General features: G+C 44.1%; 1 protein-coding gene across 8 annotated transcripts in view; it reads right to left on the bottom strand.

The window, feature by feature from the left end:
* Nucleotides 1-12,697, bottom strand: part of SH3KBP1 (SH3 domain containing kinase binding protein 1) — a 343,711-nt gene that overhangs the window by 78,079 nt on the left and 252,935 nt on the right. For all 8 annotated transcript variants that reach the window (XM_019927681.3, XM_073799195.1, XM_019927680.3 and 5 more), the window contains one exon: nucleotides 12,205-12,299. In XM_019927681.3, the coding sequence (XP_019783240.2) occupies nucleotides 12,205-12,299 (95 nt within the window). The remainder of the gene's footprint in view (nucleotides 1-12,204; nucleotides 12,300-12,697) is intronic.

Here is a 12,697-nt window from a genome sequence, read left to right as displayed (position 1 = left end):
ACGCTACGTTGTTGAAGGACTGAATTTTGTTGTTTTCCTTGCAAGAGTGTGGAGTTTCCTTACGGTGGGCATGTTACTTGCAGGTCAGCTTGACCTGTCAAGGCTTGGTTTTGCGCTTCATTTAGGGTGGGTCTAGGGTAGCGCTATTCCTATGGCTAACTTTTCTGAGTTGTCAATTGGATGCCAAGTGTGTTCAACAAAGTTTTTCCATTCTGCTTGGCCAGAACTCCAACATCTCCTATCACTGGTGACCTCTGGGATATCCACTCAGCTCACAGCCCACCCACACACCCTCCTCCCCCAACTTACTTTCGGCCAGGTCTTGTGGAGTCTTGCCTTACTGATGCACAGCCTTGTGCTGTGGCCAAAGACTCAAGGGACCCTTATAGATAGACTTTTGGAGCTCTTTCTTTGCACAGCTCGTGCTCCTCTGCAATTCCCTGCCCTGAAAATTCCATCCACCTCGGCAGCCGTGAGTTATAGTCTCCGTTGATTCAATCCAATGAGTCTTCTGCTCTCTGTTTAGGCTCCAGTGCCCTGTGCTGCAATGTAGAAAGTGCCCCCAGGCAAAAAGCCAGGGTTGACAGGGAACTCACTTTATGCTTCCCTTCTCTCAAGGATCACATCCCTGTGCTGTGCATTGTCCAATGCCTCAAAACAGCTGGTTCATGTATTTTGTCCAATTTTAAAGTTGTCTATGGCAGGAGGTTAAATCTAATGCTCTTTACTCCATCATGGCTGCAACCAGAAGTTATATTCTCACCTTAAAAGACTGTTTCTTTAATTAGACTGAATTTATTTTATTCTATTCTAGATAGAATAGAACTTTAAGCTCTATCTTTAAAAGTCTGAGCTATTTCAAGGTCTAATTCCCAAAAGAGGTCCTAGAGAAAGAATTTCTGAAATGAAGACACATACAAGGGATTTTAATTATCCTGGAGTTTCCTTTGCTAGTCATATACACTCTTCTCTAACAAGGAAGGCGGAATATTCCCTAAGGAAAAGCAGAGTTACCGTTAAACATCTTTATATGGAAAAGTTAAATACAATGCAGTAAGGTAGTGCCACCCAACCTTTTCCAGATAATGGCACCCCTATAAAATGATAATATTTTGATGACATGCTGCTGGAGGCCTGATGTTGTTGGACATCATCAACTGGGAGGGGGTGGGGGTTCTTCCACCCACCTAAGGCCCTTAGGAGAGTTGAGGGGATCACTGTCACCCAGGAGAGTTGAGGGGATCACTGTCCTATGCTCCTAGAACCCACTCAGAGCACAGGGGTTAGGAAATGCTACAGAAGTAACGTTTGAGTCCAGATGTCACTAAGAAATGAGAAAAAAGTTGAAACCCAATCTCAGTCCCCCGAAAGAGAACAGAGCTTTCACAGGCATCTTGAGAGGCAGGCAGACAGGAATCAGGGAGGCCTGAGGGGACTTTAATAGGAGACAACCCAGAGCGGAAGCCCCAAAGGCCTCCGGGCTCATAGACTGTTTCCCTCTTAGAAAAAGATGTTTCTATCCGGAGCCTCTTCAGAGAACAGCACCCAACAGATGCTGCCATATTGGCCCAACTCCAGGGTCATCATTCACACTGGGCATGTCCTGGAGTTGTGGGACATGGCCGTACGGTTTGTCACAATGTGTATGTAAGAACTGCTTACTGATTTCGTTATTTCATTTGCAGCTTATACAGTCCTAAGTCTTAGGAAATGTTTATGCTTTTAGCCTTTTTTTTTTCCTAATAGTAGAATGAAAGACTTTCTACCCCCTTAAATTCTACTTCAAAAATCAGTAATCATGTGAAAAGGAGATGTTTGCAGGGAGGGCCTTTCCTGGGTACTTATAATCTGGCTTTAAGAATGACCAGAGACATTAGGGCAGGTGGACAAGTCAAACACCAAATGCAAATCATCAAGTTGGCACTTCTGCACTTTTTTGTCCATTTGAATATAATCAAGCATGCGAAATTATGTAACAATATGTTTTCATAGAAACTTCTCATTTTCTACTTGTTACGTCATTTACACTGCAAGGACCACTTAATGCTAAATATTAGAAGCTGTTTCTAATGGCGCCTTCAGCTCATCCAAAGCTTATGGCTAATGGCATAATTTACCTCTCAAGGCTGTCCATCCTACAACTGAGATTTCATTTTCATTTATGTTTAGGGAAATATATTGATTCTGCATCCAAATACATGCCTTTCTTCCATTAAAAGGATAGTAGATATAATACAAAATCATTTTGCTTCATTACAAACACAGTAGCATTGATAAAGCATCTTTCATTATGTTTTAAGAGCTGTTCTTAGCTCCTGCACCACCTCTAAGAGATACAAAGAAGGCTGTTAGGGTGAGGGCGGAGGAATCTTCATTTCCCAAATAAGCATCAGGAAGGAATAAAAAGTGAAGGGCATAGCCATGATCATTATGAAGGTCAAGAACATCCAAGCCAGCTGCAGCAGCTATTGGTGAATTCTTGCCTTCCATCTCCCTTTCTTACGAGACAAATCTACATTTCTTTTAAGTCTTTCTTTTAGGAAAGCTTATTCCTTGGCATGAACATTTGTTTGGAGTCTTTTTCTCTATACACAGCAAATTTAGCTTCTAGGCCTGTGCAGTGAGTGAAAAAATATAATTCCCAGGTCAAATCTCAGTTCTCAGGCAGCTCATCTAAGTCCAGGCCTGACTAGTGGAATATGGCTGCACTCGTTCGCCACCCTGGGGAGAAAGTGGCACAGGGGTACAGAGGTGGGGTGCAGGGGACGGCTCTGCTATGGGAGATTCATGGTCTTGTCTTACAAAGTATATTCCCAGGAAGACTCAGAACAAAACCAAGGTCCTTGAAATTCATGCAATTACGTATCAAGCAATTATTTACTAAACACTGGGGCTCAGATGACCTTGTAAGAAAAAGAGACGAACCAACAAACAACATTCTCTCAATAGTATCTTTGCAGAGCAAAGTTTTTAATTTTGCCAGAGTCCACTGCAGCAGTTCTCTCTTTCATGGATTGTATAACAACTCTCTTCTCCTATGTTTTCATAGTAACTTTTTTTTTTTGCGGTACGCGGGCCTCTCACTGTTGTGGCCTCTCCCGTGGCGGAGCACCGGCTCCGGATGCGCAGGCTCAGTGGCCATGTGGGATCTTCCCGGACCGGGGCACGAACCCATGTCCCCTGTATCGGCAGGCAGACTCTCAACCACTGCGCCACCAGGGAAGCCCTGTTTTCATAAATAACTTTTTAATGTCTTATCTTCTCTATGCAGATCTGTGGTCCATTTTCAGTTAATTTTTGCATAATGTGTTAGATTAGGTTAGGGCTTTTTTTTTTTTTTTTTTTTGTCTAGGTATGTTCAATTGTACCAGCACCATTTCTTGAAAAGATTATCCTTTCTTTCTTAAATCTTCTTTGCACCTCTGTTGAAAATTAATTGCCTATATTTTCATGGGTCTGTTTCTAGACATTCTATTTCAAGGGCTAGCAAACTACATCCCATGGGTTAAATCTGGCCTGCTACCTATTTTTGTACAGACCTCAAGCTAAGAATAGTTTTTACATTTTCAAATGGTTTTTAAAAATCAAAAGAATAGTATTTCAAAGAATATGAAAATTACAGGAAATTCAAATTTAAGTGTCCATAAATAAAGCTTTATTGGAACTCAGCCACACCCATTCATTTACACCTATGACTGCTTTTGTATAGTTGAGATAGATACTGTATAGTCCATAAAATATAAAATATTTTCTCTCTGACCCTTTCCAGAGAAAGTTTGTGAAGCCCTGGTCTAGGATATGAGGATCCTTATCCACGCCAAATCTCGGGGGTTCTCTGAATGCCGCTATAAAGAAAATACTGTAAGGACAGAAGCTTTAAATAGAAACTCTGAAAGCCCTGAGGAAGGCAGAAAAGGAATGCATTTAATAGCCAGCTACCCTTTCGAACTAGGACTAAAATATAAAAGCCTTAAGTAAAACTATTCTTAAAAGGATGAATTTTACTGCACCATGTAGTTAACTATAAAATGGGGAAATTTTAAGTCTAAAAGGTATTTACTTTTAATGATATTTTCTTAAATATCTCTATGAGTCATAAACTGAGAAAAAACATTTGTAATGTGAAAGATGACAGGTTAATGTCATGAATATAAAGTATTTTTATAAAAATCAATTGGAAAATGACACATAACATTTTCAACCTGAGTAATCATTTAAAAAAATGCAAATGCCTATCAGATTAGCAGAGATTAGAAAGAATGATAATATCCAGGCATGACAAGGATAGGGAAACATTCTCATAGGCTCCTGGGGGGAGACTAAATTGGCACAATCTTTCAGAACATCACTTAAATGCCTTTAAAAGGCACTGAGGCATCAATACATTTAGCAATTGATCATCAGGAAATAATAACAACTGCTGACATTTATACAGAACTTACTAGGAGCCAGGCATTCCAAGTGCTTTATCTCCTTTAACTCACTTAATCTTTACAACACCAGGAGGTAGGTACTGTTATCATCCCCATTTCACAGATGTGGAAACAAACTAAGGCACAGAGAGAATGAGCAGCCCGCCCAAGGTTACACAAGTAGCAGAAAGTGGCAGAAATAATTACGTTCATGAAGATCTACAAACAAGGTGATGACTACATGCAACATGGTGTAAAATAGGGAAAAACCAGAAACAAGCCAAATATAAAAGAGGATCGTGGTACTCCATACATTGGGATGCTAAGGAACCATTTAACCGTGCTGCCAAAGATAGGCAAGATATATTGGGGGCAAAGGGGGTAAACAAAAGAGTGTATATGATATGACCTTATTTTTATTTTTAACTGTAATTGTGTGTGTGTGTCTCTGTGTGTGTATAAAGTCTGGGAGAACACAGCTCAAATATTAAGAGAGGTATCTGACGGTGACGCAGTCACAGGTGATTCTGACTTTCCTTCGTATTTATCTGTTTTGTTCTCATTCTCTAAGAGTAAGTTTTACTTACTTAATTTTAAAGTATTACTTAAAAGTGCATCCCATGCCATCTCAGAAAAGTATATTTTAATAAAATGCAAATGTGAATGTAAGACCTTTGAGATACTTTAAGAAGACAGGGGCTACACAACTACTGAATATAATAAATTACTTTCATCCTAAGAAAAGTTAAAATAAATAATACAGGGGCATTTCAGGGAAACTACTGACCTTAATTTCAGGAGAGTTCAATATACCAAGAGAGAACTCCCAGTCAATGGGCATTTGTCTTTTCTTCTTCCGATCATAACTTATCACAGCAATAGCTGTAATTTTTAATTTCTAAAGCACTTTCAGCGACAACGTCTCACTTAATCCTCACAACAGCCCTCTCAGAGTAATACAAATAGAAAGAGTGAAGAGAGAAAACAGAAAGTGTTTCTCTAAATCCTTAAGACACCTGCAGAGTTTTCTGTGTGTTGCAGGAGAAAAACATCCCAGGATGCTGTAGCAAGGATTACTAATGTCCTGCTACTAAAGCACAGCACTTGGGAGAGAGATTACAATTAGGCTGAACGAACACAGGGTCCCTTTAGACAGTTTTATATAATTTGAGGAGGCATGTAAAGTTGAGAATCTGCATCAACTGCGAACTCATCTGTCTATGAGAAATCTACAATCATCAAAATTTCTGGGTGGCACTGTTTTGACTGTCTACTGGTAAACTAAAGCGAAGTGTTCTCCCACCGCCAAGTCCTACTTTCACCAACCTCATCTAATTTAAAAACTGTGTCTATGTGATGGTAAACACGCTCAGGAGGAAGAGTTTGGGTTTTTTGTGTTTTTTAAAAAGATTTTTTGATGTGGACCATTTTTAAAGTCTTTACTGAATTTGTTACAATAGTGCTTCTGTTTTCTGTTTTGGTTTTTTGGCCCCGAAGGCATGTGGGATCTTAGCTCCCTGACCAGGGATGGAACCCACAACCCCTGCATTGGAAGGTGGAGTCTTAACCACTGGACCACCAGGGAAGTCCCAGGAGAAAGAGTTTTGATCAAATGTGTTTCTGGTGTCAGGAATCTTCCCATCGGTCCTGGTGTCCAGGTTACTTTAAAGAGGAAGACAAAACAGCAACAAACTGTATTCCTTGGGATTTCTAATGCTCTGAGGAGGAGATATATTGTGACTGCTGTCCCCAGTAGGGACATATGCAGTCTAACAAGACGGGCTATACTGCAAGAAATACATCCTATGACATAAATGACTCATCTGCTGAACGCTGACATTTTTCAAATGTGTGTAAACCCAGATGATCCCAGACCTACACTTAACTTCTTCATTCACTCATAAAACATGTCCTTCTAATGGCTCTGTCAGTGTGTCATCACTTTCAGGGTGACACCTGCTAATTTACTCCTCATCCCTGAAACCACATTTAATCCTACACTTTAGCTCTGCTAAAAGCTTCAGCAGTTGAGAGAGAAAGGGTCAAGGCCAGCAATCTACACAGTTGATCGGCTTTCTTATACCAAGCTGAGAACCCTTCATGAGATTTCTAAAGCCACTTTCCTGTGGGGAGAGAAGCAAGGAAGTCTGGAAACATTTTTCTCATGAAGAAATGTTTCAATTAATAAATTAATGGGAGGGAGGCAGGACGGGAAAATAAACATTAGAACAAACAAAAGAACATATCATCACAGAATGACTTAGGAAGGAGCTAGGGATGCCTTTTCTTTCTTTCTGTCCTTTCCCCCCTCCCCCTCCCCCGCCTCTCTCCCTCTCCCCCCACCCCTCTTTCAATGGTGACAGCAAGCAGAAAACTAACCTGGGTCCGGAAGAACAGAGGAAAGCAAAGTAGGCTGTGGGCGTGGGAAGAAAGAAGTGGGAGAGGAGGGCTTTAGGCCCAAAAAGAAGCAACGTTAGCCCTGAGCTGAGCTCGTCATGTCCTCTGCACTACCAATCCATTTCTGTAGATGTGACAATGGAATCAGAAAGTCCTGCATGCTCCTGACCCTACGAGGTCAGAGACATGGACACAAAAATGTCGGAAACAGATGGATGGGGGAATGGCGTGGTAATACTGTTTTCCTAATAAAATAATGATAATGTCATTAATTTAAAAAGAAAATTGCACAGGCACCTGCCCTAGATATACCTGGTAACAGAGCGTGAGTCAATAAGTAGACAAGAGTCACCTCGGGGAGTGACTGAGCCGCACCTACCGCAAACATCCACAGCCCCACAGGAAACAGAGCAATCCCGCCCTGCCAGCTCCCACGTTCAGGGTCAGGAGACCCTGCCCTGGCTCGGCCACTGATTACTGTGAGGCCCTTGGGAAAGTCACTTCCGTGCTCTGGGCCTCTTCCTCCTTTGCCATCTGGACAGAACACCATGGTCCCGCCTAGCTCCCAGGGCTGCTGTGAGCATGCATGAAAAGGCGGGGTGCTGAGGGGTCCCGGACTCTTGCTGCCAGTTGCCCAGAAGGGTCCTGCGCTGGGAAGCTCTGGTCCTGCAGGAGCTATTACTATTTTTTGTTCATGATTCAGATTTTTTTTTAAGTTTATTTTATTTAATTTATTTATTTTTGGCTGCGTTGGGTCTTTGTTGTGGTGCGCGGGCTTCTCATTGCAGTAGCTTCTCTTGTTGCAGAGCGCGGGCTCTAGGCGCGCGGGCTCAGTAGTTGTGGCTCGCGGGCTCAGTAGTTGTGGCTTGCGGGCTCTAGAGCACAGGCTCAGTAGTTGTGGCGCATGGGCTTAGTTGCTCCGCGGCATGTGGGATCTTCCGGCACCAGGGCTCGAACCCGTGTCCCCTCCACTGGCAGGCGGATTCTTAACCACTGCGCCACCAGGGAAGCCCGGAGCTATTACTATTAAGTTAAATGCTCAACCACTGTCTGGGAAAGGAGGGAGGAAAACACGTTGAGGGAGAGCTGGAGGAAGCTGGTGAGTTAGAATCAGTCCTAACTCTGCCCTCACAGCAGCAGGTCTAGCTCAGACATTTGGGGTCCCTGGTTTGATACATCCCTAAGAAAAGGCGAAATTCCTAGTTGGTATTTTTTCGTAGTGGTGACCGTCTACCTTTAGCTACTCCACTGGGTTCCCTCTTTCTTGAGAGGCGCATATATCGGTTTTCTCCCCCGAACATCAATGCTGTCCCCTTCTCCTTCCTTCCGACTCCACCACACCGTGACTTTAGTCAATAACATTACCTTTCTCTGTGTTTACCTTGATGTTGTCAAATAGACTTTATAACCATGAAGAAAGGGGGTTTCTGTTTGCTTTGTAACGGGTCAAAGACACAGCCACTCAGGGGAGCCTTCTGATAAGAAATACCCGAAGATCTTTGTTTACAGAGGGGTCACGTGAGAAGCCCTTCCTCCTAGGTTACCGGGGGCTGGGAGGAAAGGGCCGTTGCTCTGAGGCCAGGAGGCTGTTGGCCAAGGGCAGGGACATCGTCCCTCTGCACAGCTGGGCTCGCTCTGCCCCAAGCGGCAGTGGTCAGGGCAAGGCGCATGCTTCACAGTAGAGCCTCGCCTGACCCCTTCTCCAGGGAGCTTCTCAGGTTGGAAACGAGACCCAGAGGCTTCTGAACCCTTTCAACCACGCTCTGAGCACAAATCAGGAAGGCAGGGATGGGGGTGGCAGGAACACAGACGAAGGAGCTATTTTAATTTTTTTAAGGAGCTATTTTTGAGTGACTGGAAATAAAAGCTAAACACAGGTGTGTTCTGCACCCGTGGACATGTTCCCAAATCCACAAGAATTCTATTTTATAAATAAACTAAAAAAGAAACCATTCGGGTTGCCACATTTCATCCTAGTTTCCAGGGACACACACAAATAGTTCGGGCCTTTGTGCATTATTTCAGGAACCGAGGAGGGCGTATAGGCACCCACTAAAGGTGTATGACTCATTTTCTAGAAAGCTATATGAAGTGACAATCTAGGGCTAACAATGAGGGCAACGTCTGCCCTATGACTCCTGCCACAGCTCACAGAAGCAGGGCAAAGGGAAACCACCTTAAATGATTATAAAATGAAACCACCACCAGAATTTGGGGGTAAATCAAGAACATCTACAGGAAAAGCCATCAAATTTAGAGAAGAGCTATTTCATCTCAACTCATAATACAATAAAGAGGCATATCAAAGTGCATATTAAACAAATTGTGGCGAAACTATTCACTCTGCAATAGGAAAAGCACACGGTCATCTAAATGAACTTCTGGGCGATACCTAAACTCAGAGCAAGAGTAAGACTTTTCTATAAAGCAGGGTTTGACAGACTCAGATTCCATCCTTCCCACCCTCAGCAGGCAAAATATTTATGGCATGTTTTCTTTCCAAATTCTTGCTGAAATCTCACCCATTGTGAATTCTTACCCACTGCAAATTCTTACCTATTTTAGGTATATATATTTTTTACCACTGTTACCTACTTGATATCACAGCATTCCAGCCCCAGCTATAGACTGGGCCCAGCCACAAGAGCCCCTGCATTCCCATTTCTGAGGTCAGAGAAAGAGCGGAGATGAACTGACAATTCCTAGGATTACAGGTACCAGTGATGGACCCCTCCCTGCGAGAGGCACTTATACACAGCATCTTAGTACATCCTCACGGCTGCCCTGTGAGGTCGGCTTTAGGGTCTGTGGCCAGACCACGTGGCCGGATATCTAGCCCAATCTTACAATGAAGGAGAGAAAGTTACCAAAGTCCTTCGCTGGAACAGAGAGGTTACACGAGCAGAGGCTGTTATGGGATGATAAAAGGCAGGGGCTAGGGCGATAGGGATGCAGCAGGTGGAAACTGGAGCTGGAGAAAGCATCCCTCCATTGGTCAGCCCAGGGCTCTCCTGTGGAGCATGCTCTGTGGAAGGTGCTGGAGAAAGGAGGAGGGATGAGGCCCTGGAGGTGCAGACCAGGGCCTGGCTCTGCCAGGGACAGAAGTGGCAGGGAGGCAGGAAGGCAGGATCCTCGGGGGCTGGCGCTGCTGGGCTTGGGGGTGGGGGCAGGGTGAGACCAGGAGGAGCAAGTGCCAAGATGAGCCACCCGGGCGCTCTGGCCCGAGCAGCACAATTAGTGTGCGAGCCAGGACAAGGGACCAAGGGGACAGGGAGGGTGCCAAGTGCTCGCTTTGCAAGTGTAATTGTGATATCTGTAAGCTGCTTCACAGGTCCAGACTGCTTCTAAACACATTCAGCTGTGGAACTGGGGAAATCAGATGCAACCCTCAGGACACTCCTGAAAGCAGCCTTCCACCTCCGCCCCGTTCCTTTCTCCCTACTGTGTAGATAGGACCGGGAGAGAGTCCCTCTCTGACTAAATAAGCTCTTCAAGAAACTTCAATTCCTTTTATTGGACTGGATGTCAGCCTGGCAGGGAGGAATGACATCATCAGAATGAACGTGTTCTCATCGTATATAATCAAATGACAAGGACTGGAATATAAGATGTTAAGGTAGAAATACATGTGTTCAGACAAGAGACCATCCGTGGTGGGCTTTTCTTTCCCCCAAACCTTAGTAAATGTTATTGTACATCCGGTTTTCAACTGAAAAGAGGGTGCTCCCCCAAACAAAAACAGGAAAATGAGCCCTCCCCATTACAAAGAGTGGCAGCTGTTTAATCCTCTGGTCACTATATCATCACGGGGAAAAGTGCTCTACCCCTTCCCCTGTGGTAGTGGAACCAAGTCTCTGTGCCAGTTATCAGAGTATTTTTATCATGCTTCACAGCCATTTCATGTATTTGGTTAAGGGTCTGATTTAAAATAGGAAATGCACCGTGCCTAGGAAAGCATCCCGAAGGAGGCCCGCCCGCAGGACAAGGGGAAGGGTGGCAAAGAAAGAACCGCTTTGCATCCTCAGCTGAAAAGCACGAGAAGGGCAGCGTTTCCCCTCCTCTGATTTCCTCCGGCCACATTCAACACCTACAGAGATGTACTGAAATAAGTTCATGGGAGAATATTTTACAGGTGAAAAGATGGATGAGTTCTGGGGCCATCAGCAAAGCAGGGAATAGTGTACTAGTCCAGAAAGTCACCCTAGCATTGTCCAGCACACCACTTTCGATGGAGAGGGTGAGAGCGCCAAGCTTTCTCCCTAAAATAATCCGACCTTTGGCAATCTCCTTAACCTCTGGGGTCACGCATTCCCTGGCATCTATGGCTCAGGCTCTGAAAACACACAACCTCCATAGCCATTTCTTAAAGGTAACTGTCCTTGATTATAAGGTCATAAAGGGAAATCCTACCAATCACTTATGGACACACTCGGGGCCGGGGAATGGGGGATGGGCAACACCATGGTCCCTTGCCTCTCAGTAACGGCCAGAGACAACAGGACCCAGGGCCTGCTTCCCACCCTAAGCCCCTGTTCTCTTTCCCCTTTCCCTGCACCCTCCACCCTGTCAATGCTGTCCAGCCCCGCATGAACACAGGCAGCCACGTGATCCTCCAGTCACGCCCGTGCTAAGGGAATTCCACATTGCTTGCCGTTTACCTGGATACAAGACTAAAAGCACCTTATACATCCTAAAGACTGCTCAGCTTTTTGTCGTAGTCAACCATCACAAAAACCCTATACTTCAGAGAAAAGGCCATATATTCCAGGAATTACTTAAACCATGGATCTTTCAACCACCCACTTGGTGAGTACCATTGCATGCAAGCATACACAGTACATGGTCCAGGCCCTGTTAAGCTGCATCACTTCATACAGACGTAGCCTAAAATCACTGCCTGTAGTGATAATAAAATCATCCGAGCTTCTCAGCCCCAGCAAGACGGGCAAGTTTCTCTCAGGCATGCTACCTGTCTTTGATCTGTACAGTAAACATTCTTTAAGCCTTTTCTGCCTGTGATGTACGACCTCGCCTTTTGGAAGCGCCTCCTTGGATACCTCATGGCACAGAGCTTTGCAGCCAGGGCTGCTGTGGAGGGCGGGCTCTCTGACCAAGCAGGCCGCCTTCCGCCTTCCGGGTTAGCCCTTCTGGGACAGGGCCATGCAAATCTGCAGCTGGCTCCAAGGCAAACGGAATCTACTGGAGTTTCAAGTTCATTCATTCACCTGGCTACATTTGCCTTAGCCTGATTGAGAGGAAAGATGTAAGATTCTTCCTTGGGAATGCAGGATCATGAAAATTAACTGCTTCAAGGGTTAAAATATAAGCGCGTACTATCCAGTCAACACCTCAAAGCGGTTCATAGTTTAGAAGGCAGGAGGGAACCTTTGTTTACCTTATTGATGAGAGTGACTATATCTCCTTCTTTGATTGTCAATTCATCGTCGTTCTGTGCCTCATATGGAAATATTACTTTGCAGTAATCCTTGGCTGTAAGAAGAAAAGAAAACACAACCCTTAAAATGCTTTATCTAATGAGCTGGCCCAGGAGGATATGTTACATTAACTTCAGAGAAAAGCACGCTTAACAGAAAGAACACAACTACCGCGTAAAGAAAGCAGGGTCACCCTCGGAAAACTACCCAAGATTGCTCATTTTTGGTTCATGCATATTTATTCTCATTTTTCCCTCAAAAATCACATGACATCATGAAAGCAAATGACTGCTTTGCTTCTCTCAGGCAGAACAGCAAAATAGGTTTCCTTGGTCTCAGAAAATAAATGTGTATTTTTGAATACTCTTTATTTTACATACCATTTTTTAAAAAGATATTTGCCATGTATTTCTTCTTTAGGTCTTTTTTAAAAAAATTAATTTATTTATTTTT

The sequence above is a fragment of the Tursiops truncatus genome, chromosome X, assembly GCF_011762595.2.
Source record: "Tursiops truncatus isolate mTurTru1 chromosome X, mTurTru1.mat.Y, whole genome shotgun sequence".
Classification (NCBI taxonomy): Eukaryota; Metazoa; Chordata; class Mammalia; order Artiodactyla; family Delphinidae; genus Tursiops; species Tursiops truncatus.
The sequence above is the reverse complement of the archived record's forward strand: the minus strand, read 5'-3'. Positions and strand labels throughout refer to the sequence as shown.